The sequence below is a fragment of the Barbatula barbatula genome (genome assembly GCF_947034865.1).
Source record: "Barbatula barbatula genome assembly, chromosome: 1".
Lineage (NCBI taxonomy): Eukaryota > Metazoa > Chordata > Actinopteri > Cypriniformes > Nemacheilidae > Barbatula > Barbatula barbatula.
In genome coordinates, this window is record NC_136766.1 from 32,039,934 (window position 1) to 32,056,108 (window position 16,175).

The 16,175-nt window shown below is 39.2% G+C and overlaps 1 protein-coding gene across 8 annotated transcripts in view; it reads right to left on the reverse strand.

The window, feature by feature from the left end:
* Window positions 1–16,175, reverse strand: part of LOC306894502 (adhesion G protein-coupled receptor L3) — a 189,593-nt gene that overhangs the window by 100,672 nt on the left and 72,746 nt on the right. For all 8 annotated transcript variants that reach the window (XM_079457124.1, XM_079457123.1, XM_079457122.1 and 5 more), the window contains exon 3: window positions 5,851–6,064. In XM_079457124.1, coding sequence (XP_079313250.1) covers window positions 5,851–6,064 — 214 coding nt within the window. The remainder of the gene's footprint in view (window positions 1–5,850; window positions 6,065–16,175) is intronic.

Consider the following 16,175-nt stretch of genomic DNA (forward strand, 5'->3'; position numbering starts at 1 on the left):
GACATGTCGCCCTTTTATTTCTTTGTGGGCAGCACAATGCACGCTCGCTCTAATCTTACAGTGGGTGAAAGCGCGCCACTCTGGCCACCTCTCGTATTAGATGACTTCCTCAAAAAGGCGGTCACGGTGCTTCTGAAGCCTTTTACTCTGAGGCCTCTTTGATTGAATTAGACTCATGAATACGAATCGCACCCGTCAAAGCTTCCAGCGGCGAGCCATTGACAGGCGCGGAGCACGAGGGACTCGCTCAAAGTGAGCAGCGCGTCCTCGCGTTTCCTGAAAGAGCTGGTGTCACGCCGGCACAACCTCGCAGACGACCAGCGCTGGCATCGCAACGGCTCACAGCTTGACAAAGAGCCGAGAATTCAATTAATAACAGCCTGAGGAAGAGAGATTTTCAATTAGATATCTGGATTGTGAAAAAAGTTTTAGGTTGGCGTTTAATTGAAGCATGTGATGACAATGCTGCGCTAAACCAGAGAGGTTTCCGTTGCTTAGTTGGCATTGTGTTAGCAGAGCAATGGTTATGGGTTTGTTGTGCAGTTGCCTGACTGTTGAAAAGATTCTGATGTCATCGTCCATCGCAACGTTTTACTGTAGACATCATCTGATTTTTTACGGAAAGAAAAAATATGAAAATTCATCTTGACTAGGGCTGCTCGGTTATGACAAAAATCATAACCACGACTATTTTGGCCAATATTGAGATCCCGATGATTATTTGACACGATTACTCATTAACCTTTAAAACAACATAGAAAATAAAACAAAAATTGCTTTTAAACTCTGAATTTAACTGCAAAATAAATGTAAAGAAGCACAGCTGAACCACTGTAAAGAAAACGGTGCGCTGTGGATTTATACTGCAAGAAAAGAGAGGATCCTTGCAAAATGGAATGTGGCACAATAATCGTTTACCTCGATTGTTTTGTTTTTGTAATGGATGAAGGCCAAAATTGACCATTGCCATTCATTTTCGATGAATTCCACAGCCCTAATCTTGACCGAAACATATAAATTCTCATAAAGCAATGAAATGGTTTCATTCCTGATGGCCTGTGTCGGGTTCAGTGTACGACCAGCTGCATTCTATCCACAATCATCTGGATACAGTTTTAATACATCAACTTAATACAAGTGAAATTCCTCCTGTGCCCTCCTCACTCAAGGCAGAGTCTTCAGAGGGCATCGCTATGATCTAATCACAGTTACTGTGAACAGAAAGAGAGAGAGAGAGAGAGAGAGAGAGAGATGAAGAAAGGATGGCACAGAGAGGTCGGGGAGGAAGCAGCAGCCCACTCAATTGTACTGACGGGAGACAGAAGCCGACGACAGAGGAATCTAGAGGAGAACATCAAACACATTCTTCATTTCAACTCCCACCGATTAGGAGGGCGAATAAAAGACAAAAGAGGGAAGAGACCGAGAGACGGAGGGAAAGAGCGGCTTATAACACACCAAATATAGTATCAAAATGCAAGTACATGGTAAGGTACATTATTTACAGACATAAATAATACACAAAAGGAGAAATCTTGAATACGAAGATATCTTGAAACCGTCGGTCCCCATCGGCTTCTATTGCGTGGACACAAAACCGATGCACGTCAATCCGCACCAACGGTTTTCTGTTACTGACATTTTTCGAAATATCTTCTTTTGTGGGTTTTTTCTGCGGAAGAAAGTCATACAGGTTGGAAATGACAAGAGGGCGAGTAAATGTTGAGGGAATCTTCATTTTGAACGTGGCCTATACCTCTAATGTATATCCGCGAACAAATAGGTCTCGCCATAAAAAACGGTTGGCTCGTGGGACGCCCTGCGATGTTAAAAACTTTAATTTACAGCATCAGAGAATGCAGCGATGGACCGCAGTCCTCTACGCTCACATACAGTCGTAACAATCTTCAAGAGCGAAAAACAAACAACAAACACAAGCACAGAAGTCGAACTTCTTATAAGAAGCAAGAACAGCATCTCAGCAGAGCACTTCTGAAGCTGAAGTTAGAACAGAAGCATCCTTTGTGTTCTGTGTGTGTGTGTGTGTTTATGTGTGTGCGAGGCTTAAACTCCAGACGTAATCATGAAACTGTGAGTCGTTTTATTGCTGTAGTCATTTGTATTCCGTGTTAAGATAAAACTCCCCTCGACCGGTATGTTTGCTCTGTGATCTCGACTCTATTCTCTTCCTCTTGCAGGATAATGAACACAACGCTGATACAGCGGGTCTGAAACTCCACTATTACACACATTATATTGCAGGAATGACCACAGTCGGCTTTCTTGTCTGTGTGACACACATGCTGCTGTTAGTCTGTAGTCGTACTGTTGCAATGCACGGAATAACTTCAAAGACCCCGTAAACGTGTCTGAGAAGATGAGCCACGTTTTCTGTTTTCCATCCTTGACATTCTTCTTATTGAAACAGTTTGGGAGAGTTAATCTATAATTCGTCCTTTTTTTATAATCTTTAGATACATTACAGCATATTTTGTAGCACTCGATTCTGACCGAACTTTGACTTTTTGTGCTTGATGTAAAAAAACATTCTGTCATCATTTACTTGCCCTGTATAAATGTCTTTGTTCTGCTGAACACAAAGGAAGATGTTTGGAAGAATGTCGGTGGCCAAACAGATCTCATCCCCCATTTACTCCCATAGTAGGGGAAATAAATACTATGGGAGTAAATGGGAAATAAGATCGGCTCAGTTACAGACATTCTTCCAAATATCTTCCTTTGTGTTCAGCTGAACCAAAGACCTTTATACAGGTTTGGAAAAAGCTGAGGGCGAGTAAATGATGACCGAATTTTCATTTTGGGGTCAACTATCCCTTTAAGACAACTGATCAGGACAAATGGTATGAATATTTAACAGTAAGATACAAGAATCATCTAAAGCTATAATCTTCTTCCTGTTTTCTGTTGATTTAGTTCACAAGCATACTCTGAATTACACGTATATATCGTTTTACCATCACATCCGAACCTCAGCTTCATGCATTACGAGAAAACTGAATGTTTGTATGACTGCTTGTAAAGGGACTGAACGTGACTTTTGATATTCCGTGTGTGTGGTCGTCCAATAAATCGGTTGTCCACAGTTCGCAAATTTTGAGTTTGTTTGGATGCGATCTCATGGTTTCCCCTGTGAGATGTGTGTGCATGGCATTATGGATGGGGAAATAAAAGCCATGTGGCAGAAGAGACATGCGTGTGTGAATGTTTATGAAAATCACGTACGGGTTGCCACAGCCGAATAGTCACAGTCACTGTCCTCACAAACATATATGCGGTAAAAACCAACATCCAATGATGGAGAAGAGCGCAGAGGAAAACAAAATCATTTTAATTCTCATTTTCCGTCCCGCTTTCTCTCTTTCTCTTTGCTTTATGTGTGCTGTCTTTCTTTTTACAGCCCCCGTGAAATCAAAATGAGAGTTTAAGTGTAGGGTTGTGTCCGAAATCATTTCCTATTACCTTTTCTATGTCAGCCATTCTGTGCTATTACTCTAAGTGCTGAGTCGACAACTTCGGTCTCTATTTAGTATACTTTATGTCAAACTATGAAAAAACTAAAAACTGTTTTGTGACAAATTGGAAAACTAAAATAAAAAACGAATAATATGTGCGGCTGAAGCATGGCCAGCGTGCAGACAGGTGGCTCGCGGCCCGATCTATTCCCACGGGGACAGAATTCCATTCTAAGACGAGCAGCACTTCCGAATTAAGCTATCAGATAACACAAGCATGAACTAGCATCTGTTCCGGATCCGAGAACCTATGGACACCTACAGGGTGGGCAGGGAGAAAATTCAACTCATAAACCGATAATGATGACTCAGACGTAAGCAGAAAAGAATCCCCTCCTTCGGATCTGTTTGTAATATGAATCTAAGCGATCTGATCAGACAAATAGAAGACAAGTAGAGAGTGTTGGTCTGCAAGAGCTGCGTGGTATTTCCATATCGGTGTATATTTCGTTCCGTACTCTTTCTCTCTGTTTTAACTTTCTCTTATCGTTTCTCGAAGAGACTTTTAAAGAGTATAAGTGGGATGTTTTGAGTTGATTTTCTCTCTGTGTTAGTTTTACCTCCTCTCATCTTTTCACATGTTAATGAGATGCTGAGAGATGCAGGAGAGGAGCCAAAAACACCAGCGACAGCTTCTGACACTATTCACAGCTCACATCCTGAAACTCACACTCCGTCTACACGAGTGCGTTTCATTTGAAAACTGAGTTTTCGTTTTCAAAACGCTCTGTCCACACTAGCGTTTTCGACGCATTTGATAAGGCAAAACACCACTAGGCGCAACTCTTCACTTTATTAACTTAAAAGACTGAACAACAAAAATATGGAAACATGGCAACACAGTGAGGGCGAGCTGTGAAGCTCTGAACGGAAACAAAACACGGCGTCTCTGTTTGTATTTTTGAGTTAAAAATGCCTGAACAGTCTTTGGCCGAAACAACAGCAGATACGTGTCAAACGGATGAAACTCTTGGGATGTTTCTTGTTCACTGCCAAACTCAATGTCAAAAATATTGCCATGGTAACCGTCCATCATAACATTTTCTCTCATTCCGTACAAACGTGGAACTCTGCGTGGATGATTTATATGTGGTTTCACTACAGAAACTTAGCAGTGTAAAATCATTTTTAAGGCTTCATTTTGCTTTTGAAGAAATTGTATATTCCTACTAGTATATCTCCTACTAGTAAGTCGCATTGGATGGAAGCGTCTGCCAAATGAATAAATGTAAATTTATATTGATTAAAGAATTATTTAGTTAATATTTCTGCTATATGATTCTGTGATATTTCTGCAAAACAAGACTAAAAATTACTTATTTGTTGCAATGCACTTGTAACACGTTTTAATATATAAAATTAGGCACTATGACTATTGTTGGTGTTGCACAAAACAGTAGAGGTCCGCCTCCCGCTTAAAAAAAAAAGTACATTTTAAACAAGCGTCTTTTTACTTTTACTTGAGTAGTAAAAGTAACTGGTCATTTTACTTTTCTTTTGTACCTTTTCCACCTCTGCCCAAATAATGAAAGCTGAATGCGTAGATGTTTGGTATGGCGAAGTAAGCGGTTGTTCTGCGGTGGACGGCCTGCTGTTGTTTGTAATCGTGCCGTGCTGCCGAGCAGCTGGTTTGATTTATTTCAGCAGAAGAAGAGAGAATACACACAGGATCAATTACAGACACCAGCCCGTCTGACTCTTTCAACCCCTGCCGAGAGGTGATGAGCATCAGACCGCATGGAACAAAAAAATGAGGAGACTGCAAGAAGGACGTTGCAAGCATTAAAACCCTAAATCTGCATCGGCGTATTAACAGACAGCTGCCGGTTCCAAGCCCCGAAGGGACGGACTCACAGACCGGAGGCTTTCTGAGACCCTATCATCCACGTGTCCTTGAGCGGAGCGCTTAACCCTAGATGGCTCCGGGGGGACGTTCCCTGTCGTAATTGTACTTTGAGAAGTGCTGCTAAATGAATAACGCACAGAAACAAAACGCCTTCATTCAGACACACACACACACACACACGCATAATGTAAGAGCCTCAGGCCTGAAAAACACTCCAAAACAGTTTCCTATGTTAAGAAACCAAACTCACTTGTGCAAATTAAAAAATTACATTATTAAAATAAATCTCAAAAATGCAAAATAGTAATAAATAAAAGCGTGGACACACAGTTTGGAGTCAATGGAGACCAACTTTCTTCAAAATGTCTTCTTTTTGGGAAATCACTTGGTATTCTTCTTCACATCCTTGTGTTTGGCAAATGTGTGTGCGTAAAAATACGTCTCTGCCTGTGTTGTGTCTGCACGTCTCACCTCTGGCTCATGATCTTGTAGGCATCGGGTAAATAACAGCGTGTGTTCTCCATCTGGGCGGGGTCGGCGTCGCAGATCTTGTCATCGGTTCGACCGTAGTTGGCGCTCTCGATCATAATGACGTCCGTACCCGGACAACGCAGCTCGATGGGGTAACTTTCACAGGACAACTCCCGCCGAACGACGGACATGGGCACGGGGGATCGACCGAACGCTGCAGATAGACAAAGACAGTGATCAAGATTTTGCATATAATGCTCTTACAGCTTGGACAGAACATCCTGAAAATGTTCTTCCTAATGCGGACCGGTCAACCACATCTCTCACAACCTTCAAATTATTTGTATAGACTACGAAAAAGTTGTTTCGGAGAAAAACATCAAAGAATAAATAGAACATGTATGTACTGTGTTTATAAGAGGCACTACGTACTGCAATAGAGAATGTGGATTCACTCATGTATACTACACGAAACTGCATTTCCTACTCAGCATAATCTACACTGAAAATCTGCAAATGAGAACAGTTGAAAAAATGTGAAACATTTGCACAGAAGTACGCTCGCGTAAATACCTTCCTTTGGCGACATTCAATTTCTCAACTGGAAAATTAAGTTACACGAATAACACGTTTCAATTACGCAGTCCAAACGAGCACACGGTAAAAATAATGAAGTCAAATGTCATCTCTCTTCCTGAAACAAATCAGCGCTTGTGACTGACGCACGCACATTATTTCCAGTTAAGACATTCCGGCAGCCTTCAGGAGCTTCCCATCACTTTAACATTCAGCGCCATTAATTATGAAGAGTCATAATCATACGAGCGCGGAGTAAACTGATGCCAAACTACAGCTGAAAATCGATATCTTCATTCACATTCATAAATATACTGGAAATAAATCAGACATTTCCACGGTGGGAATCTGGGCCGCTGTTCTCTGACTTATTTATGGCAGATGATGATGTATGTCACCGTGATGATTTACACGTTACGCTTTTATTCTTGTGAATTCAGTGTATGTGTGTTCCTAGGGGACTGAACCAATGATCCCATGAGCCTCCGACACAATATTCTATCTATAAGGTTACAAGATAGTATCGTCTATCATCTCTCATCTAAATAATAATGGATTACAAATCATACTTGTTCTTATATAATACACCAACCCACATCAAACACGTCGATACCATTAAACTTCATTGGTCCAGCTGGGCTCATGATTTCAGCTGAAATGTTTTAACTAAATAAATACAGTATTCATCTTTCTCTTGCACCCACTGTTTCGCTTCAAAAGGTTTTAAACTAACAAATTGAATGAAATAAATAGAGGGACATTTATCATTTATGAATCTACAGTGACAGCTTATTTTAATAAAACAATAAAGAAAGAACGGAAGCGGTACATCGGGGATGACATGAGTACATAATGAGAACATTTGCATTTTGGAAAGAAATTGTTGCTTTAAAGCTGCAATCCTTAACTTTGTCGCCATCTCTGTTTGAAACAATTGCAAGTTTGTTATTTACATACGTACTCAAATAGAGTCAAACAGAAGCTCAAATTATAAATAAGTATTATAAACGGATAGTTCATGGTAAGGTTTACCACGGAGGCAAGAGACCACAAATAAAAAAAGTAAATTTATAGTTTTGATTTAATTCTATGAACTAGTGACAGCATTTCACCCAAATGAATTTGTTTAACGTCTCCACCGATACCGACTATTCAGAATGACATCTGGCGATGCCAATTTATATTAACTCGCATTCCTTAAATTCTAAAGAAAAAAATGTATTGATATATAATATAATAATTATTTATTTATTTTTACTTTCTAAATGTTATTAATTGATTTAATAACTATAAATATTAAACATCAAACTGATGTTTCTTAATATTTTCTCTAAATAGAGCACAAATTCATAGCATTTTCCTGTGGATATATTGGCCCTGATCATCGGCCGTATTTAAACTATCGGACGAAAGCTTTAAATGATGAAAATTTCTGTTTCATGTCTGTCTGTTTGTGTTTGTTGAAATTCCGCTTGACCGGAATTTGGCACAATACCTGCAGAGATGCTAAGTAAAGGCAATTATACTTGCTCAATAAAAATGTCTTTTGTTTATTTTTAACCAAAAATTGCAGCGTTAGAGGTTTTGTCTTCCGATCTCCAGTAATGACAGAGAATACAGAGAGGCGCCGTGCACATGTGTCTGTTTTATTTTAATTGGCTCTCAGTCCTTTGCGTGAATCTATGCGTTTCGAGAAATTCCGTTTGGAGGTGAGAAGGCTGTAAAACTCACGTGAACAAACACTCACCCGCTGAGAAGAGATCATTAACCGCTAGACATAACGCTGCGAAGTTCTCGCACACACTTCACTTATCATATCCTGTTTACTCGCTCCCTACACCACGAATCATTGCCAACAACACCATATGAGAGAGCGAGAGAGAGAGAGAGAGAGAGAGAGAGAGAGAGAGAGAGTCAGACAGACAGACATCTCTTGTGCTTGTAATAGTATCATCCCTATTATTGACACATGTAGCGTCGCTATTGTTCATGCTGAAGATGAGCGATTTTGCAGACACGTGTCAGCGAGGTCAGAATAAATCCAAAGCTTTTCTCCTCTCCACCGTGACATTTCAAAATCACCTTTAAAAGCAAAACACAAACACTCAACGGTCAGTGTCATCTCACAAAAGAGAGGAAATCGTAAACATCAGGCGGACGGACGGATTAGTCCTGCTGTGTTTGTGTGCGGCGTGTTGGCAGATGGTCTCTGGTGGTTCTGTCGACACTTTTTGAAAAGTCTTTCTGTGTCATCTCACATGAGTGACAGCAGGAGAAAAGAAAAGCTCTTTAATTTTTACCTTTAGTACCTTTAGAAGAGAACGGTTCTGACAGCATTTGTGCGCCTGCTTTGGTACAGTTTGCCGATAAAACCGAGGCGAGCTAAATCTGTCAAAATCTCCCTGCAGGGGTAGTCAAGAATGTCCTCAATTGGAGGAAATGATTCATACATAAAATGCGATTTATATGCTCTACATATGAATAATAATACACACGATTACACTCCGTAACAAGACCATAAAACATTTCAGTACCTTGATGTATTAAAGCACCGTGGTATTACCAATTGATATCATAAATATTCTATGATATAATATGCGATTAGTTATGTGAGGTTTAATAAAACAAGCAAACTAACATCTCTATCTCTCTCGCTATCTTTCTATAGAAATACATTTCAGTCTTCTGGAGTTTCAGTTTTCAGCGTTCAACCGTTAACATTAAATAGCCTCTTGTGTTTGCTTGTCCTTCTAGTCCACATTTGATTCTTTTACTGGAGCACAAAATAAGCAGTGACGGAGCGGAGACAAATGCCATAACTTGGATGCAAAGAATGTGTATGTTCTGTGACATGTGGACACGTCTGTGATAACTTGTTAACGCGTGGCCAATAAACAGTCCTGAACGACGGTTCGAGCAGTTCATGTAATTCAGTCTGCATGATGAACTTCTCCAGCACTTCTTCAGTTTGTTTGCTTCGGTCTATATCCAGTTTGACAAACACCTAACTTTTAAAGGTCCAGTGTATAAAATGTAGCGGCCCCTAGTGGTGAGGTTGCGAACTGCGACCAATGGCTCACTCCATCCCTTCCTTTCAAAGCACTACGGTGGCTGACACAGGACTAAGATGTCACGTTTATGCTTTGTTGCTGAAGAGGATTACATATTTGTGATTGGTTGAACATTATTTTACATGCGATGTAGTTTAAACTATTTAAAACGTTTTATAAGCCTCCTGCCGTCTAAATTAATCTAATCTCAATATGCAATATGTATTTGTTAATAAAGTTAATAAACAAGTATATCAAAATCTGTTAGCTTAAGGCCTTAGTATACTTTCCATTTTTTGCACATACACTAGGGTAAGCGTATATTGCCCTACGTAAATTTTGAAATCAGAATACATACCTTTACCGCCATTTTTAAACCTGCGATTCTTTTTTCGCAGTAAATGCTTTATCCACAATGTGGAAACTTTGTCTGCGTCATTCGTCACACCAACCAGTTAACAGCTTCTTGCGGACCCCTGTAGGCCAGGAGAGGTACTGCAATTTGTCGGTGCAAATTTCATAACAGTAACATACAATTCTGTTTCAAACATAGATGACTATAGAGAAGAAAAAGTTATGCATAAAGTTTGGTGGAGGCTTAAATGAATTGTTTCGACAACCCAATCACAACTTTTGAAGTATGTTTTCATGCAAGAAAAAAACAAGATGCCCAATTTGTGGTGACACCTCACTTCATTTAGAAATGTATTTATTATTATATTAGCACGGGCTCAAAGTCAAGTCGAAAAGATGTGTTCACGTCGCGCTCATGTTGCCAGGAAAGACAGATGTGCGATTAAAATGAAGAAACACTAAAGCCATGAAGTTGAGAGATTTTGGGATGATGAAACGATAAGTAACCAGCTGAAGTGATGCTTCTGCATATCACACACTGTAAATTCACAGAATATTTCTGTAATTTTTTTTTTAAATACAGTCAATAACCATCAAATTACAGAAAAAGACTGCACATTTACAAGAAAAATAGGGGGACGCAATGTTACGAGGAAAAAAACATTATTTTACAGTTTATTTCTGCCGCCCCAACTACCAGAAGTTTTATTTACAGTTTACTTTTGAAATATGGTCAAAAACTATTGAATATATACCCTTATATCCTATTATTGTACAGGGGGGAATATTTTACGGTAAAAAGAATGTCCAGTATACAGACAGTTTCCATTATTTATATATATATTTTTTACCGAAATGAAATGTATGTGCTCAATGCGGATACGCCCTTACAATATAACAGGAAAATGAGCCAATAACATGTGTAAATGAAGATTGCAAAACAACAATCAGAATACGTTTTTCTGCTGAAAAAAGAGATGCAGTGCATTCTGTCCCATCAAATCTTGATTCATGTGAAAGGTTGCCAGGGTTTTCCTATACGTCACTTCTTTGTACATCTACAGAACTTCTGAAAATTAGAAACATTGATCTTCTGCATCGCATTCGACCTTGTTTTGTTTTGTTTTTGTAGATCTTTTCTTTTAAATAGCGACCACCTTCCAACGTAACATGTGCATACATTTTTGTTGTAGCATCTATGCCCTTGTTCATCGATTCATTCATTTGTTGTCATGGTTACCGATTACGGTCACCCTTATTTCGTTATCCCGTCTATATATATCTTATAGTGTTTGCGGTCCATTTTTCGTTAGTGTCTCTGCATTTGTGTTAAGACATTGCGGTTCATTCATCATCTGGAAGTTCCTGTATAACTATGTTATTTTTGTTTAATTAAAGGTAGACAGCCGTATTAAGATGCATTTCTCCACATCCTTCATCTTCTCAGACCGTGACAAACAGAACAACAATTGAGACATCATTTATATCCTTGGGACAATCTGTGCAGGTTGAATTTCTTATCATAAGCAATGTTAATAGTGTTTGTTGCCATAGCGAACTCAGCTAAAAATCTTAAAATATAAAGCTAACGGCAACAACTGTCCTCTGCGTGTTTAAACACATGTATTTGGTCTGAGGCTCATTTGAAGATGAGTAGGAAGTGGGAAATCCTGTGTCCTCACAACCCAAATGGCCCAAAGAATTGTACGTGTTGTATTCCAAAGATTTAAAGGTTTGCAAAAATATTCAATAATGTAAACTAAAAACCAATTTGCCAAAACGTACGTGAGAAAGAGGTCTGGAAACGCTCACGGCTGATATCTGCCCAACACTCCTTAACTATTCTCCTCCTTCCTTCCTGTGCGGTTGGCCTTACCTCCCTCTATCTCTCTCTCTATGCAATTTGAAAACCGCTTTTGCCACCACGTAACTTCAGGAATGTTGTCAACTAAACACACACAAGCGCAGTCACGTAAGGCTTTGAGGCTGTTGTGATTTTAACAGCTCTTGATAAAAGAGAAGGTTTAACTGAGGTCAAACAAACAACAGGAACTTTTCCACAAGCTGACAGACAAAAAGACTGAGAGAAATTCTATACTAGAGAATGAGCAAGTTCATTTTGAAATGATGGATCACAGCAGCAAACTACAAACATATTGCAATGAACATGCTAGTTAAAGTTTTTATATGAAGTATTTAATGAGTGCATCGTTTCAAGTGTAATTCAATTATACAATCTGTCCTCAGGGAAAATATGGGGTACGTTTAGTCAAATAAATGTAATCGACTTTATTTCGGGATGCATAAGAACCACTGTAATTTAAAGGGATGCTCCACCCAAAAATGAATATTCTGTCCTGATTTACATTTCTTTGTTGGGTTGAACACATAGAGAGAGATATTTTGGAATAATGTTAGCAACCAACAGTTCTGAAGCGCCATTGACTGCCATAGTAGGAACAAATGTTGTCATTTTGGGGTTCTGTTGAACACAAAAGAAGATATTTTGAGGAATGTAGGGAACCAGTCCGTTCTGGGACACGTTTGACTACCATTTAATTTGTTCCTACTATGGCAGTCAATGGCACTTCAGAACTGTTGGTTGCTAACATTATTCCAAAAGATCTCTCTTTGTGTTCAACCCAACAAATACATTAATACATGTTTGGAACATCTAGAGCAGGGGTCTCCAACGTGGTGCCTGCGGGAACCTGGTAGCCCGCATGAACTCTGTAAGGTGCCCGCTAAACACAGGGCTCACCAGTAATGCTCAAGACAGTTGACAAATCTGTGACTATACCGATCAGCCTCGTCATGAAAGGTTATTATTAGCAAGTGTTATAAGCTTTAATATATTCAAGTGCAAAAATATCTGAAAGAAAACTGAATTTGGTTCTGTGAGCGTAAAAATAAGGCATCACATGTTTAAAGTTTGAAAGTAGCCCTCTATAGAGGATTTTAGATATTTTGGTAGCCCTCCCTTACAAAAAGGTTGGAGACGCCTGATCTAGAGGCTGAGTAATATATGACAGAATTTTCATTTTTGGGTGGAGCATCCCTTTAAAGATTTATATTTAGTCATTTAGCTGACACTTTTCATCAACGTGACTTGCAAATGAGGTAAACGGGTAAAAGATATTTTGAATTTAGCATTTGTTTAGGTTTCCATCGGCCTAAATGAGCTCAAAATATTGATCGTTTTCTCACGAACTCATTTGGTTTCTGAAGACTTTTATTAACTCTCTGGGTTCATTTTGGGATCTATTACTAAGAAAAAATGACGGATATGTATAAGCTATATAAAGTGACTTATATTTAAAAATGAGAAGTCAAACAAACATCTGCGATGAAATGAGGGAGCGTAAACCATGTCAAAATTTGAATAATTTTTGGGTTCATCTATTCGTTTACTGAAGGTTAGGTTCACTTCAAACTGACTGTGTTTAGATACCGTCATTTCCACACTTCACTATACATTGTGAACTTCTTGTTGGAATTTTATATAAAGCGTTTTAAAGACATAATAAGACCTTTCTGTTATGCCGTTTTCACTAGGCGCACACGCAAAGACATCGCCAAGCCGTGTACTGATTTCGTAAAGCGTTGCCCAACGATTTCATCACATTTAATCAAAGAATGAAGAATAAATGTGACACAAAATATTTTCCTTCAGATCTCATTGTGCGTTTATGTGCACTATGTATCACTTTTGGACACTAAATTGCATAGAAATTATCAAAGTGGCATTTACAAACAAATGATGTTGGAAAACATTTGCTTTTTGTGAAAACATTGTTGTCACTTTTATTAACGTCACTTTGTTTAAATAAATAAATAACATCTTGGGAAAGACTTAAATATATAAAAAATAAATGAATTAAATAAATAAATTGTAATAAATTAAAATGGAAAATTATGCTTCAAAACGCCCTATCATGTGTTTCAGTGTGTGCATGCTTTATCAAGTTTTCAGACACACTGTATTTTTGTGCTTTTATTATGTATGAGTGAATAACCGATCAGAGTCGTTCCTCCTTTTATCACTGATGCAAAGCTCTTGTTGGTGGGCAGTAGATACAAATAAAATGATTTAAGCTCCAGCGGTGATGTGGAATTTTTTTATGAGAAACATCTTTGGCCCGTTTGTTCTAGCCGACTGATCAAAAACCGATGGAGTTTACCATTCCTCGCATCCCTGCTTCTACACAGGCACAAATTAATACCAATTACAACTCAAAGCCCTCTATTTACTTACATAATGAGGAACAGAAATGATCCGGACATGTAAATTAAAAATTATTTCATGCGTATGTGTATCTCTTTTGTCTCAGCGAGCCGCTAACGGGCCGATTTAACGGCTGCTGTGTAAACGCAACATCAGACGAGCCAATCTGACCCATTTAGGAAACAAAGACAGATAAATATAAACCGCTCTGTGTGTTTCCTGTGGAGATGAGAGAGAGAAAAAGACAGAGAGACTCTCTCGAGAGTAAAAGATGAAAAGATGAAGAGAGAAACAGGGCCGGAGTTCGTTGGGGGTCGACTGGTAGCAGTTGAAATATGTCAATAGATTTAAATATATTACAAAAAATGCATTGTGTTCTTTTTATAGTTCCCTGTTGATTTAAAAAAATGCTTGAATTAAAGATAAATGTGTCTGGCTAATGTGAGAATGTACGAGGACGAGTGACAGTCGCCTGGTCTCCATCACTCATTATCACACTTCATCTTCCCTTAAGGGGGTCACACACTGAACGAGAAGGATGGCATCTAGGATAACCCACAATTGCATGTGTGAGTTCAAGTTCAAAGTCCACTCTTGATGCAAAGGTGAGCCACTTCTAAGTTACATTTTCTGTGCATTTTTAACAACACGTGTGATCAACCTGATCTCACTGGAATTTGTAACTATTTTACAAGGTGGCTAATTTGCATAAATTTGTAAAATGTACGATTATGAGAAAAAAGCAACACTGAAGCTCCTCCTCCAAACCTAACGTCACTGGCGTGAAACCAAATAGCACCAAAACGTACGAATAAGAACGTACGAATTCATCTAAAGGAGTCACGTCATAAAAAAATTACAAAAGGTCACCCAGTTTTTTTTTCTTGATTTGTTTAAACAATATGTGTGTGGCCAACCTGATCTCACAAGGTGGCTAATTCGTATACATTTTTACGAATCGGACAAAAATGTACGATTATAAGAAAAAGGCAACACTGAAGCTCCTCCCCTAAACCTAACATCACCGGCGCGAAAGCAAATCACACTAAAAATGCAAATATGATCGTACGAATTAATCTAAATTAGTCATCTCATAAAATAGTTGCAATAGATATAATAGTTTGAAAATATATGTGTGGCCAACCTGATCTCCCAAGAATGTGTTACTGTTTTACAAGGTGGCTAATTCGAGTCATAAAAAAACAAACGATTATGAGAAAAAAGCAATTCTGAAGCCCTTCCCTTTACCACAACCATTAACATGACTAGCGCTTAGCAAATCGTACGGTTCCATGTGGATTAGCCACCTCGTAAAATAGTTACGAATTCCTCTGAGAATGTGTTGGTGACAAGTGGTTTCAGCAACCAGGTTCCTCAGCTCTAGCCACGTCTTGCCTCTTTGCCTATTTTCGATTATCCGGGAGTGCCGCGCTGCTAAAATGGCTCCGGCCACTTTAAGCTTCAAAACAGCTTCTCAGAAACATACGGGTGGCGTCACGGCGGTACGTCCATATTTTATATATAGTCTATGGTTAAAAACTCAGTGTGCATCAATTCTTTACCGAGCCGGACTATCCCAAAGACGGTTGAAAAAGCTGTTGTGTCTCTTCTCGCCGTCTATGTGAAAACAAAACGAGTCTTACCGTACGAGCCATGTAGGCTAAACAACACCAGCATACAGGAAAACAGTGTTCTTGTAACCTCATTGAAGTCAATTCATGAGGTGTCCATCTCGCTAACTGTAAATTGTGCAGGAAGTGCCAGGTTTGGTGCAGGAAGTTCAGTCTCTTCTCGAAGGAGCTGTCTGGACGATTGCCTGATGTCGGCCCACTCTGAGGATCTGGCCACGTTCCACAGAAATTTCCTGCTCGCGCGTGTCTGCCAGTTTCGGCGATAGGTCTGTATTGCTCGAAGTTCTCCTCTGCCCAGACGGAAGTTCTCAGTGTGGGATGTGTGTATTCAGGCCGTTTGGCAGAGACAAACTTGCACTGAATCTTCCATTTGCTCCAATGCTTCAACATCACTCGACTAAAAATACGAAACGTAATCTACCATAGGTTTGAGTAACATGGAAATATTGAGTGTCTCTATAATACAGTAGGAAGTCGACCACAATGCCT